This window comes from Podarcis cretensis (assembly GCF_951804945.1).
Source record: "Podarcis cretensis genome assembly, chromosome: Z".
Lineage (NCBI taxonomy): Eukaryota > Metazoa > Chordata > Lepidosauria > Squamata > Lacertidae > Podarcis > Podarcis cretensis.
The window spans coordinates 3704742-3719913 of NC_137184.1; the positions used below are offsets into that span (position 1 = coordinate 3704742).

At 49.0% G+C, this 15172-nt stretch overlaps 1 protein-coding gene across 2 annotated transcripts; it reads right to left on the minus strand.

Annotated features, from left to right (window-relative positions):
- Positions 1-264: 264 nt before the first annotated feature.
- On the minus strand, positions 265-15131 carry ST6GALNAC4 (ST6 N-acetylgalactosaminide alpha-2,6-sialyltransferase 4). Of its 2 annotated transcripts, none has more exons than XM_079962303.1 (6): positions 14187-15131; positions 10402-10466; positions 6932-7117; positions 4726-5138; positions 3383-3490; positions 265-807 (listed from the first exon to the last, which is right to left on the minus strand). In XM_079962303.1, exons 2-6 carry the CDS (start codon positions 10411-10413, stop codon positions 618-620), a joined length of 909 nt encoding a protein of 302 aa, XP_079818429.1. In that variant the 5' UTR covers positions 10414-10466; positions 14187-15131; the 3' UTR covers positions 265-617. The 2 variants fall into 2 exon arrangements, with proteins under 2 accessions (XP_079818429.1, XP_079818428.1); XM_079962302.1 differs by having other exon boundaries at positions 14176-15131.
- Between the last annotated feature and the right edge of the window lie 41 nt (positions 15132-15172).

A 15172-nucleotide genomic window follows, 5' to 3' on the forward strand; every position in this document is an offset into this window, starting at 1 on the left:
CGTCCCCCTCATCTGCTTCCCAAAATCCCATTAACTCAGGGGGTGGGGAGCCTTTTATCAGGTAAACTACCTGGGATCTCCAGCATTAGAAAACGTTGCTGCCTAATCCAGGTGTACTTCTCATCACACAATGTGTCAAGCACAGAAAACATAATTTGGTGAAGTAGGCCGCAACAATCCAACACTAGTGAGGATTGCTTAAATATATATATATATATATATATATATATATATATATATATACACACACACACACACACACACTACAATATTTGAAATGTTTCCATCCCTCCACTTAAAAAAAATAGTAATTCCAAAGTGTTTCCCACCTACCAACGAGGACTTTCCACTCAGTGTTCAGGAAGAGGAGAACAACTCCTTGCCTCTTGACTGGAAGTTTAGAAATACATGGCCAAGGGAAATGGAAGAGGCCCTGTACTGGCTGCTCTGCATCCTGATGCCTCATTGCCCTTTGAAAACCACGCATGCAGGAGCCAGCACTTTCTGCAGAACCAAACAGTGACAAATATGGCTTCCGTCACAAATGTTTGAAGATTGAACTCACAGAAAATTCCAAAACAACAATAGCACCGTGGGTGGCCTGCTGCTGGCCTCATCTACCCATCTGGCCACGAAGGGTGAGTGAAGACAATGTTCCTTTTCTTTGCCCAGCGAGAAAAGACGGCCTTCTCTGTGATGAAACGATGCCCACCATGGGGGGCTCTTTCATGGGCCAGGTACATCTTGCATTCATCTAGTTTGCCCTTTTCAAAGTAGTGGTAAGGCACAGTGGGCTGGATTCTGTCTCTGCCAATCAAAGGACGACAAAAACACAGAAAATGAAAACCAGGTTGCTGCATGCTTAAAGAAGGCCTGGACCACACCGTCTGACAGGTTAAGAGCTGGGTTACCATGTGGCTCCTCCTACTGTATACCCATGTATCCTCCCATCTGCATTACTGCAATGCACTGTAAGTGGGGCTGCGCTTGAAGGAAAAGGCTGCAGCTATTGCAGAATGTGGCAGCTGCTGGGTTGCCCCTGGTCCTGAAAGCTGGTTGCCAGAGAGCTACTGGTCTAAAGTCAAAGCTTGGGACTCAAGTACTTAAAAGAGCGCCTTCCCCCATACCAAGCATCTTGGACCCTGTGACTGGCAACTCTACAATTCCATGAATCTATGATTCTTTGGGTACCTTCTAACTCTGCAATTCTGTGATTCTGCAAGCAATTCAGATGTCCCTTCCCCTGCAATGCAGGAATCTCATACATGGCAGATGGCCATTCAACCAATGCTAAAAAACCTTCAAGGAGCAGAGACATAGCGTGTTGGGGATGGGGGGGTGGGCAGAGGGGTTGTGGCCCCAGGCGCACATTTTTGAGGAGGTGCAATCAGGCACCCCATGACAGGCATAGAGCCCTGGAAACTGAGGCGCAGCAGAAGGTGGGCTGGTCTAGTGGGCAGGTGGATGGAGACAGTGGGTGAGGAGCCTATTGGAGGTGGGCTCCGTTCATCCTCTCTGCATGCACACCCCTGGTGTGTGCCCCCACCTCAGCTGCTTAATCCACCAGAGGAGCTCAACACTTGCCCTGTCCTGGGTGCTGGCGTCCTATGCTACACCACTGCTCCAAAGGGAGTCCATTCCCCTTCTGAACAGCTCTTACTGTCATCCAATCCCCCAAAAGCCCCGGGTTCAAGCCCTAGCATCTCCAGATAGGGGTGGGAATGTCCCCCGTCTGAACAACTCACTGCCAGTCAGTGTCAACAATGCTGAGTTGACAGCCACCAGCCAAGAGGACTGTGTTTTACCTCAACTGTAAGAGGCAATATGCCTCTGAATACGTGTTTGCTGGGAACTGCAAGAAGGGAGAACTGCCGTTGCACTCAGTTCTTGCTTGTGGGGCTTCCCAAAAGCAACTGTGAGAACAGGATGCGTCTTTTTTTTGCTGCTGTGCTGTCGGGCAAATCAGATGTTTTGCAGGGTAGTGCGGTACAAAAAGATGCGTCTTTTGCTGCTGCGCTACCCCACAAACCACCTGATTCAGATGGCAGCATTTATTTTATTTTATTGCTGTCGGGCTGCCTGACTTTATTGCTAGAGGGGCAGAAAAAAAATTGGCACCTAGACATTTTGTTTTGGCACCTGCAACTTAGGTTCCAGGAACCACTTGGCTCCTAGAATTCCTATTCCAGTTTCTAACACTGCCGGTAGGCTTGGGATAGAGGTGAAAGCTGTTTCCTGGTCCTGCTGGATCTCTCAGCGACTTTTGATACCACTAACTATGGTATCCTTCTGGATCATCTAGGCAGGCTGGGAGCTGAGGGCACCGTCATGCAGGAAGTGTCCAGAAAGTGGTTTGGGGATGAGTGTTCAGCCCTTTGGCGCTCACTTCTGTGATGCCTCAGGGTTCCATCTTCTCCCCCATGCATTTTAACATCTATATGAAACTGCCAGGAGAGATCATCAGGGGTTCACCAATATGCAGATGATACTCAGCTCTACCTCTTATTTAAATTGGAACCAGTGCAGGGGTGAACGTCCTGTGTGGGTGTCTGTATGCTGTTGTGGGGTGGATGGCAGTCAAAAGATTGAGACTGAATATTGTTTCTGGGGGATGGGGGGGATGGCAGGTGTGGGGGATTTGCTGGTCCTGAATAGGGTGACTGCTCCTAAAGGACCAGGTGTGCAGCCTGGGAATCAATATGGACTCCCCATGGAGACAAAAAGTAAATTCTATGTCCAGGGCAGCTGTCTACCACCTCCTGCTTGCAGACTGTCTTGCCAGAGTGGTGCATGCTCTGGTTATCTCCCGCATGGACGACTGAAATGCACTACCTTTGAAGGTGAATCAGAAACTACTGTAATCCAGAATGCGGCAGCTAGACTGGTGACTGGGAACAGTGTCCAGGACCATGAAACAAGGATCCTAAACGATCTTCACTGGCTCCCACTAAATTTCTGGGCGCAATGCAAAGTGCTGGTGCTGACCTTTAAAGCCCTAAATGGCCTCTGCCCTGTATACCTGAAGGAGTGTCTCTAGGTCAGACATTGAGGTCCACCTCCAAAGGCCTTCTGGTGGTTCCCTCACTACAAGAAGTGAAGTTACAGGGAACTAGGCAGAGGGGCTTCTCGTGGTGGTGCCCACCCTGTGGAATGCACCCACCATCAGATGCCAAGGAGCTAGAAGACACCTGAAAGCTCTGTATAGGGAAATTTTTAATGCTTAATGTTTTGTTGTTTTTGTATATGCTGGAAGCTGCCCAGAATGGCTGCGGCAACCCAGTCAGATGGGCTGGGACAATTATTATGTTTATTATTACTCTTAAATAATGTGTGTGTATCTCTGCTTACACATCCTTTCATACCCCACCTCCCTGTGCCATACCTGCAATAGTTCTCGCTGACCATGCCAAAGACAAAGATCTGCTCACACAACTCCATCGCCAAAACCATTGTGAACCAGCCTGTGCTCAGGAAGGAGCCAGATTTCATCCTGTGGATTTGGGGGAGACAAGGCAAACACTAACATAGAGACAGGCAAATCTGTCAATTGCAGCTTCTCTCTGTTTCTCACTTTTCCGACTTTTTAAAAAAGTCACCATGAAAATTCATAGGGCTTTCAGTGTTGATTTCTCCAAAAGTGCATATTTCTGTGTGCAATTCCGCCTGAAATACACATTTTTTTGCAAAGCATTCCCCCCACCCAAAATGCAGCACGTTTTGTATATCATTTTGGCTAGCATTTGTCGTGCATGGAATCATAAAGGGCTGGAGGATGACTCCTAGGCCACCAAAGCTCAAACCTCGGCTTGCTGCATGGAAACCTAGGACTTCCTGCATGCAGGGCAGATTAGACCAATTCATGGAGGACATGGCCACCAACAGCTACTAGCCACAATGGCTAAGCTCTGTCCCCACTGTCAGAGGCAGTGTGCCCCTGAACACCAATTGCTGGAATTACAAGCAGGGAGGGTTGGTGTTGTGTTTATGTCCTGCTTGTGGCCTTCCCATTGGGACATTGGGTTGACCAGTGAGACAGGGTGCTGGGCTAGTGACTGTAGCTAGCCAGCAGTAAACTACACCGAGCACATTGGAGTTACTCATCTGTCAGGCCTAATGAGCACAGCTACTCATATCCAGCAGGTCTTGCCCCCATGAAGCACTGAAGGTCCCTGCCTCCCCACAGCTGCCTAAGCCCCCTCCTCTCCACGGATTTTCCTAAGCAATTTGAGGCTGCACCTGTGAGAAGCCCGCTTCTCCTCTGCCCTCTTCATGCCTCTCCTGGTTCTCGGAGACCAGGGTGGAGGAGGGCTTGTCGCAACTGGAGGGGGAGACACTTGTGCCTCTTCACCAGCCACACTCATCTCTGCCTCTTGGCCTCTCTCCTCTCCTGCTTCAGCTTCTGCCTCTGATTCTGCACTGCTCTCTGCTGCACACACTCCCTTCTCACTAAACCCTGTTACCCTCTTCTGCTTCTGACACCTCCTCCAGTCTTTCTCTGACCACTTACTGCCTTCCCACCACCAGTCCCTGGGCAAAGAATCTGAGCCTTCTTCCCGTGGTGGTTCCCCAGCTAGTTCCTCCCACCATTCCTCTGAGTCCAACCAGTCCATGACAGCTGGACAGGCCCCCTTGGCTGGATCCAATGGGCTCTTCTTATATCCTTGGGAGATGTGCTTCACCATTATGGTCCCTGCCTGGTGATAACCCACTCTAGCCACCTCTCACCTGTTCTTCCCTGTCTCCAGCAGGAAGAGCTCGTCACAGTGCACCATCATCTGGTCAGTCAGCGTGTAGAGGTGCAGGCTCGGGTACATCTCCTTCACTTTTAGGAGGGTGCGGTAGACCAAGCCCACCTTCTCCCGGCTCATCAGCCTGGTGGGGCCCCAGATAACATAGATTGTGTCCCGGGACTGCTTGAAGAAATAGCTCTGGTTCCGCAAGAGCAAGGGGATGCTGGTATGAGAAACGACCCGGATAGTGCTCCTGCCACCCACATCCTCCTCGTAGCCCTGGGTGGGGGCCTGGTTCATGCGCAGGACACACTCCTTCTCGTCAATCTCCTTCCCAGAACGCGAACCCAGCATCTGTCCAGAACTCGATACCACAGCACACTGGCGACATGGCACTCGGGCCAATGGCTAAAGGTAGAAGAAAATTGAGCCTGGAGGGAGCTTAGAGAAGACCAGAGGCAGTGGCTAAGGCTACCCTTGCTGCACTGCTTCCTTTCCACCATTAAATCTAGGAACCAAGCCAAAGGAGAAGACAGACCTTTTAAACAAAATTGGGTTTTGCCTCTTTTGGAAATTCAACATGCATCTGAAAACTGGACCAAGAAAAGGGAGGGGATTCCTCCATTCAGAGTGAGAGTAACACTTCCGGCTCTCAATCTGATCTGGCTTCGTGACACTGACACACAGCCAGATCTAATTGGCTGTCTGGTAATGTGGTGTCATCATGTTCACTAGGTAATTTCCAAGTGACTGGTGGCGTATTATGAGGCCAGCTTAAAAGAAAAGGAAGGAGAAAAAGGAGTTTGAAGTGGTCCTGCCAATTAGGCAACTAACAGCCCACAGGAGAGGTGAACTGTGAGGAGGAGTAAACAGAGCAATTTTGTATGCTATTAAAGCATGATTTTCCTTTTGGTGAAAATTAAATTAATACATCTTTACTCTGGCATTTGACATCTGAGAGAGATATATTTCAGGACCCATCTCTCACGTCTCAGCCTATCCATGCCCTTTGGTTTTTATTCATCCAGGGTTTATACTGACATCCCAGTGAGAACTACGAAAACCCTTCGGGCAAGCAAGGGATTGTTTTGTTTTGTTTTTAAATTTCTATACCGCTTTATATTTTTAATAAAAATCTCAAAGCGGTTTACAGCATATTAAATCAATAAAACAATAGCCGGCCGATGTTCCTCCAGCCTCATGAGGAGCCTCTTCAGTGGGGCTGGTGAGTGTGGGCCTCACCCCCTAGGCCAGGTGGAAGGGGCCTTGCAGAGAGCAGCCTTCACACTCACAGCCCACACTCACCAGCCCCACTGAAGAGGCTCCTCATGAGGCCGGAGGAACATGGCCCGGCTGTGGGGCGTGAAGGCCGCGCCCTGCAAGGCCCCTTCCACCTGGCCTAGGGGGTGAGGCCCACACTCACCAGCCCCACTGAAGAGGCTCCTCATGAGGCTGGAGGAACATCACCCGGCTGTGGGGCATGAAGGCCGCTCCCTGCAAGGTCCTTTCCACCTGGCCTAGGTGTTTGTATTATTTCCTCTATTTCTCATGTTCAGAATTAAATGTCATTGCTTATGCAGCTAAAACAGCACCATCCAGGCCCAAAGAGGAAGTATCAGCAAACTTTTGGGGGTGGAGAGAACCATAACTACAAAGAACTGTCACAAAAAGACGCAAGGTGGCGTGAAACCTACCAAACAGGTCTGGGCCCCGAAAAGGACTGACTGCTGGCTGTGGAGCAAGTAGGAATGGAGTGTCTGAAAGAAGGGTATGGCTGGCTGGAACCCTGAACAGGAGTGCTTCATAATGCAGATCCAAATGACATTTTCAGAAGTTTTCTGCATCCCTTTCTAAACCCTGAACATACTTGTCTGGGTCTCCACACAGAGCACAACGAGGAGGCAGAACAGTCTGCACTACTCCAGGTGTGTGGGGAGGAGAATGTCACGTTTCTGAATGCTCCCCACCCCATATGTTTTGCTTTTTTTAAAAAAAAAAACACCCTGCAAGTAGAAAACAAGCACATCAGGGAGGAGATAGACCCCTTCCTCCGCTCTTTGCTTATGGGGAGGGTTTCTTTTCTCTCTTCTTCATGGAGGATTAAAATGACACCCCAAAATGCAACCTGAATTGGTGCCTCTCAACTGACCAATGCCACGGTTTGACAATGGTCGCTTTCATAACTGGGAGGCTTGACTCACCTTCCCATCAGGGACGCTGATGTAACCCTCAAACTGGGCAGCTCCAGGACCAGCTGGCAAGACTCCTTCTTGCTCTTCCGGGTGATGGCAGCCAAGCCAACACAACGACACACAGAAGTAAGGGCAAATCAAGATGTACAGGATGGAGCAGGCGCACAGGATGACCAGAGTTAAAAACAGCCGAGACTGAAGAAAAAGAGAGGAGAGTCTGAGCTTCCTCTTGGCAGGCAGAAAGGCAGATGCACATCATAGTCCGAGGGCCGCATTCTCTTCTGGGCAACTTTCCAAGGGCCACATGCCAGTAGCAGGTGAGCCCAGAGGTAAAAGCGGATGCAGCAATAATAATAATAATAATAATAATAATAATAATAATAATAATTTCATTATTTGTACCCTGTCCATCTGACTGGGTTGCCCCAGCCACTGTGGGCAAATGTTAAATTTTATGTTTGGACCATTGGCTAGTTTCTACACACTCCCCTTTCTAGTCTCCTTCCACGAAAGCTGGAGAAGCTGCCAGAGTTGAAGGACATAAACACTCAAGCGCAGTACAAATGGGGCTGGTGAGAGATGTGGCCTGGCTGAGGAGGAGTGCAGCCCAGGGACATTCCCAAGGGCCAGGGGGGGGCATTTAGCCCCCAGGTGAAAGGTTCCCCATCATTGCATTAGGCAGAGAGCGGTCTTTCAACTGAACCTGCTAACAGGGACTGAGCCTGGGACTCTGCACATGCAAAGGTCGCACTCTGCTGCACAGCTGGGGTCCTGCTCTGTAGAGACCTTGGCACTCTAAGGACCCTGGGAAAGCAGTGCCACATTAATAGTTCTATTAATTGTTCTACAGGATGCTTAAATATACTTGCCTAAGTGCATCTTGTGGAAATGACAGCAAACAGCTCGATGGCAAACAACTTTGCTGCAGGCAACCCTGAAGAAGTCAATTTGAACAAAGTCCACCTCACACCATTTTCAGAAGACGAGCAAATTTTAGGTCTGGCAACTGGCCAGGAAGAAGAGCATTCCAAGGGCAGATCAAGTGAGGAAACAAATATACCAGAGTTGCCCCACATATCTGCCTCTCAGGTTACTGGCAAGCTTGCAAGGGGACTGGAGAATTTCACTTCCACTTTTAGAATCAGAGAATCATAGAACTGGAGAGTTGGAAGGGATCACGAGGGGCACCTAGTGCAACGCCTGCAACGCAGGGGTCTTTTGCCCAAGTGGGCTAACCAGAGTTCCCGGTTGTGTCCAGACTCGGAGGGATGGGGGGAACTCTTCGTTTTAAACCAATGATGGGAAACCTGTGGCCCTCCAGGTGTTGCCGGACTACAACTCTCATAAGCCCTAGCAAGCACAGTCAATTGACAGGGATGATGGAAGTCAAACGTGGTTTTAGGGTACTGCTGCAACAATGTTGTAAAATGGAGCACAAGGGCGGGGGGGGGGGGTGTCCGAATTTTACTGTCACACAGGGCACTTCTGAAATTTGAAAGCCCCAAGTCTGCCACTGTGGAAGTCGTAGTTTCCCAGAAAAAAACCATGGTTCTCCATTTCCAGAGATATGGAGGATTTTTATTTTTTCCCCTAGGGAATCTTTCAGAGGCAAGCATGCAAAGGCAAAAAGCGAGCAGAGCAATGAATGCAAACATTTACTTTTGTATGGTAGGTGAGATTCTCCACATTCCCCTCTACTGTCCATGCGGACAAGTATAAGAGGCAGTGTTTGTGGACACACTGTATGCAAGCAAAAGCAAAAGGAAGGCATGAAGCTGGGGCAGTGAGGTGTGTGGCTTGGGGAGAATCCAGGAGGCCAGGTAGAGAGTTTTGGAAGGCCCTATCATGCCCCTGGGCCTATGATTCCCCACACCTGGCTTAAACTATGGTTAGTTCAAACAAGCCAGGATCAAACTGTGGCTTAAGAACCACTAAGCAACATTCTGAGTTTTGACTTAATGCCGAGATGGGCTCAGTATAAAAGCAGTTGACTAGCTCACTGGGTAGAGCCTGAGACTCTTAATCTCAGGGTCACGGGTTCGAGTTGCACCTTGGGCAAAAGAGTCCTGCATTGCAGAGGGTTGGAGTAGATGACCTTCGTGGTTCCACCCAGCTCTGCAATTCTATGTATCTATGAGATATTATTTTAATTAATTAGTTAGTCAGCCTCTTTATCTTGCCCAGGGCAACTTACAGCCAAATATTTCCAAATGTTTTACTTGCAGTCACACTAAAGAACAAGGGGCAAGCGCCACAGGCTAAGATTTGCACACACCATGCTACAGCACAGTAATCGTCTCTGGACTCCAATTCCCATTAGCCCCAGCATGGCCCAACGGTCAATGAACCTGGGAGCTAGGGTCTAACACCACCTTCCAAAGGGCCACAGGTTAGCCACCCATGGTTTAGGGCTGTACCTGAACAGGGCATTCAACTCGGCCTTACATCGGCTGCTCTGCACCAAACCTCTGTCCCACTCAGACTTCACAGGTCTGCCGATAGTCCCACCTGCCCTTCGTTCCATGAGCTAAGTGGATGGCGATCACTGTGCTCTTAAGAGGCTTGTTTTAGATGCCGTAATTGGCTTAGGCCTGCATGGCATGAGATCTAACTGCAAAGAAGCTTAAAAGAAACAGAGCTTTGGTTTAACTGGTTGCAGGTTAAATTCCTACCCACCCCATGCAGATGAGCAGCCAAGTGGCCACACATGGAACAGAATTAGGTATGTGCCCACAACAGGTTTTGGGGAGCAAGGAGGTTGATCTTAAGGTTACACTTGGATCTAAAAGAAACCATCATGGATGGGGCAGGTGCTGTAGCTCAGCAATAGAGGATCAGATTTGCATGCAGAAGTCCTCAGGTTCAATTGCTGGCATTTCCCAGTATGCCTCAGGCAATCCTCAAGCAAAGGACTGGTTTAAGGCAGCTTCCTATGTTCCTCAAGGCCAAATGTTGCTGGACTAAAATTCCCATCTTCAGGGGAACAGCCATAGTTTGTGTCAAAGAATCAGCCTGGCATGCAGATTCCCCAAGTTCAGCCCTTTGCTGAGAACCACAAGGACTAGAATCTTACTTTATCTTTAGATGAAGAACAACAGCTCAGTAGCAGAGTGTATGTTTTGCAAGCAGATGGTCCCCAGTCCAATCCCTGGCATCTCTCAGAAAGTGCTGGGAAACAACTCTTGTCTGAAATCCTAGAGAGCCCTTGCCTGCCAGCCTGTAGACAAACAATCTGACTTGACTTAAGGCAGATTCCTCTGTTACTAAAGCGGCTGCATCTGCTGGGCGAAAGGAACCCAACAGGCAGCGTTTTGAAAGCAAGCAACCCCCTGGGAAGGTGTGCTACGCCAGTCAAATGAGCAGAAGGCAAGGAGGCACGTAAAGAATGTTAACTGGAAGGAATATTCCCATGGTGAAAGGAGCGTATGAGTGCAGACTCAGATATCCCGTACACACCTTCTCCCCAATTGCATACTTACAAACAACTGCATCCTTTTAAGGTCTTATCAGCCATGTATCTGCTTTGGGCCTTGAGGACAATGCCCTGAAAAAAATAAAACCGATTGTTTAAGAGACTGCTTCTTAGGACATCTCCACCACATGAAGACATTTGAAAAAGAGAGAGGAAAAGTGGAAGGAGTGATGCAGACTATTTTTCATACTTGGATATTAGCCTTTGTGCTGGTCATAGTCAGTGCAATGGAAGTGAAGTTCAGTACACTTTATGGCACTATTTGTGTCCGTATGTGTGTTCAGTGGGTGTGGTGGGAAGACTGTTTCACCAAACCCGTGAGCTTATGGCCCTCCATATTTTGTTGGACCACAATTCCTCATCATCCCTGACCATTGGCCAGGCAGGCTAGTACCCCATCCCTCCTGTGCAGGTAGAAAATGCTGCAAGACCTTCCAGGTGGGAAGGGGGAGAACAAATATCCAGGAGGACCTCTGAAACTAGACTCAGGAGAAGGGGAAATGCCACTGAGATTCGTAGGGTGGGAGGGGCCCAAATACAGTCATACCTTGGGATAAATACACTTCAGGTTGAGCACTTTCGGGTTGTGCTCCGCGGCGACCCGGAAGTAATGGAGCGCGTTAATTCTTTTTTTTTTTTTAATAATTTTTATTAACTGGCCAATCACATCAAATTAAATCACATCATATAAATTCCGAATTACAAAGCCAAATTTTTAAATTTTGTTGGGGGAACCCATACTTCAAGATCCAAAGGGGAATTCAGATCATCTTCTTATTACTGCGTTAATGTCCAAATCAGTCCCAATCTGTCCAAACGAAGTTCATAATTCTATCCAGTCTTATCTTGGTGTTGCCACATCATATCTTGTTCGTATAATTTCTCTTTTTCCTTTACGATCTCTTCTGTTAGTCTCCTTAAGCCGATAGCAAGTGTAATAATCCTGTGTGGATTTCCCGTTCCTCCACTAAGTCCAGATGATTTCCATATATCTCCTTCGTAGATAACATCACTTTATCCATCGTAAATTTTGGCATTTGTCGCTCTTAAGTCCCACCGAGGAGTTGATTCACGATATGTAAACAACTCTATTTCTCTCTTTCTCCTCCCAGACCCAAGAGCTCCCACAATGCCTCACAAAATGGCGAACGGCATTTTTTCCTGACTGCGTCACTCCAAAACTCTTAGCTTTCCAGCTTCATCTTCAAACATTGCTTTGGATCGAAAGTTTATCTCCACACAGCCTTAAATCCACAGCTTAAGTCCTTAATTTCTGACTCATTAGGGGAGGGAGATTCTTGTTAAATCACATAAAAAGGTAGAGGCAGGTTTCCCCCCCCCCTCCCCCCTCAGTCATTACCGTATCTTGACGTTCTTCTCGTATTTTATTGTTGTCTTGTTATCAGAGATCTCTTCTGTCAGCAGTATTTACTCCCCTTTTTCCTTGATGTATGTGCAATTAATCATGTCCAAATTATTTCTTTTAAAGATCATTGCAACCAGCAGCGCGAATCGGGGACGGCGTTGAGGAGTGCCGAAAATCCCACAGGAGGGCTTTGTGCCTAGTGCCCCCACCCCCACAAATTCGGGGGTGGTATAGGGCACAGCAGGCAAGGGCCGTCCCCCCCATAATCCTGGGGGGGGGTTAAGCAGGCTAATTACCCCCATCATAGCCTCCAAATTACCTCGTGTGGGTCGGAGAGATGTTATTGTCAGCCATCTTCCGATGCGCCACCTAGTGGCCCCCCGGAGCGCGTTAATTCCGGGTTTTGCCGCTCGCACATGCGCAGACGGTCAAAATGACATCACACACATGCGTGGAAGCAGTGAAATGCGACCCGCGGAGACGTGCTGTCGCGTCTTACGTTCTGTTCAGGATGCGAATGGGGTTCCAGAATGGATCCCATTCGCATCCCGAGGTACCACTGTAATATGTGCAGACAGAGTCAACTAATTCTACTTTTGTCCCCATCCACCTCCCTGCTGAGACTAAGGAGGGAGGCAGTGTGGCCACCCATCCCCAAAATAGCAATATAGTTTGTCTCTCTGCTTTGCCCCAATTTAAAACTAAGTCAGAACTTTCAGAACTTGTCATGTTGGTGACACACTTTTTAGACATGTCTCATTTCATGAGACAGTAATTTAGTTTTACTACCAAAGTGGAGGTCAAACTAACCCCTTTCCAGCCCCAGGAGGAGCACAGGCTTTGCTTGCAGAAGATTCTAGAGAGGAGTAGTATATGTGCATATATGTATGCATGTGTGTGTGTGTGTGTATATATATATATATATATATATATATATATATATATACACACACACACCTACACACAGGAATCTGGTCTGTTAGGGCACACAGGGCTCTGCCTCACCACCTCAGCCTGTGCTCAGCCAGCTTTTTTGATTGCAACCAGCCCCAGAGATGGCACAGACTGTCAGCTGCCTCCTCCTTAGTTTTTTATTTAACTGTGGGTAAAATTGAAGCTAATCTGTTGGCTAACATTCCTGCAAATTATTTACTGTTAGATATGTAGGCTAGGCATCAAATGGCACCTTAAATCTAGCTTTGCAGAATGTCTATTTGCCAGGGGGGTTGAACTAGATGGTCCTCAGAGCCCCTTCCAGCACTATAGTTTTACGATACTATGGTCCTATGATCTCAGCTACATTGCTTGACTTTAGCTTGCTCTCACAACAGTTCACTTGTCCTAGGATGCAAGAAGGAAAAGCTCTCACAGTGGAAATGGTATTACTTTCTATTTTGTTCTCTTCCTGTCACTTGATCACAACAGCTGCCTTTTTAACACCTCTCTTTCAGCATCACTGATACCGTTTTATTTCAGGCTCTGTGAAGTTTTAGCAATTTGGCCAGCTTCAGCTTCTGTAGTGTTGTTGGATCAGTCACAAGGAGTTTTTCCTTGTCGTGGTGGACTTTACAACTAGATTCTTGCTGCTGTGCGACTGATGGCTTGGACTTTTTGATTTCATGTTTTTATTGAGTGCTTCAGGTCTGCTTTTCTTACCATACATGCTAGACTTGAGAATACTGTATTTCTATTAGGCAACTAAAAAACTGAGTTAAATAAACAAGTAAAATTTTATAAGTAATAATGAGAATAACTGACAACAATTAAAATAAAAAATTAAAATACTGTGGGTCCCTTCCAACTGCTAAGTCACACTCCAGAGTAAGGTAAAGGTAAAGGTACCCCTGCCCGTACGGGCCAGTCTTGACAGACTCTGGGGTTGTGCGCCCATCTCACTTAAGAGGCCAGGGGCCAGCGCTGTCCGGAGACACTTCCGGGTCACGTGGCCAGCGTGACATCGCTGCTCTGGCGAGCCAGAGCCGCACACGGAAACGCCGTTTACCTTCCCGCTGGTAAGTGGTCCCTATTTATCTACTTGCACCCGGAGGTGCTTTCGAACTGCTAGGTTGGCAGGCGCTGGGACCGAGCAGCGGGAGCGCACCCTGCCGCAGGGATTCGAACCGCCGACCTTTCGATCGGCAAGCCCTAGGCGCTGAGGCTTTAACCCACAGCGCCACCTGCGTCCCTATACACTCCAGAGTAGACTCACTGAAATTAAATGACATGTCTAGCTTAGATCCATTAGGACTATTTTGAATAGGGTATAGTTCGATACATCACAATCACACACACACACGACCATTTTTGGACAAACCACATGCCCAAATATGTAATCTTAGCCGGATACTGCGGGGGCACAGTTGATCAAAGAGGAGGAGGACGTTCTGCACATGCTCAACAGCACATTCATCATACCTGCTCTGTACCTGAACTCAAGGAGGGGGCGGAAGCGATGGGTGGTCTTCCTTCCACACGTAAAAGCAAGACTTGGGCTGAGAGCCCCTTTGCTGCTCCGGCTTCCCCGGCTCAAATTCAGACCGCTGACTTCACGAAGCTCGACGAGAGGGGAGGCGCAAGAGGAATTGGGGGCCCCGCTGCTATCTCGGTGACTCGGTCTGGGAAGAGGAGACGTGCGCGACTCCCACAGCGCTGCAGAGGGCCGGGAGGAGAGGCGCGCATGGCCCCCGAGGGCGGCCGCTTGGCGAGGAGGTATCCTTCCCAAGGCGCGCTCTGCAACTAGACTTTGACGTGCCAAAAGGCGCGGCGGGAGGCGGAGGCGGCGACTGGGACTTCCCAGCCTAGCTGTTCGCTCGCGGGTCCCGAGGAACGGGCCTCGCCCGGCGTTTCGCAGCCTCAGCCGAGGTCTGCGCGCAACGCGGCCGCACGCTCTCCAAAAGCGCAACGCTGCGCGCAACCGCTCGGCCAGCTGGTGCTCTGCTTCCTTCCTTAGCTGATAGCGACTCCGCCCTTTCCCCTCCCAGCGCCCGATGGTTCGCGCGACCGCAGCTTTTCCCTTTCGCAGCGCGCGGGAAACGATTCCAGGCCGGTTGCCTTGTGCGGAAAAGCACCGCCTCTCCACCGCTCAGGCCCGGGCCGCCGGCTCCCTGAATGATGGATAGGTTCCCTCGGCTAGGGTTTCAGGAAAAGAGGGTTCTTGCCATCCCTAGCTAAAGATGTTCCACCTCGGTCCTTTGGGGTGGGGGGAACAAAATGAAAGAAATATTGGAAGGGGGAAAAGCTGGTGCTTTAGCGCCCCTTCCTAGGGGCTGCGATCCAAAACGCAACTTACAATTGGGAATCTGCCCTCGGAAATCCCTGCTCCCGAGGAAGCGCATTGCAGAGCCCTGACCCAAGAGGAAGGGCAACCTTCGGCAAGCCTCGTCTGTACTGTACCTCTCTTGCCTTCCAGACC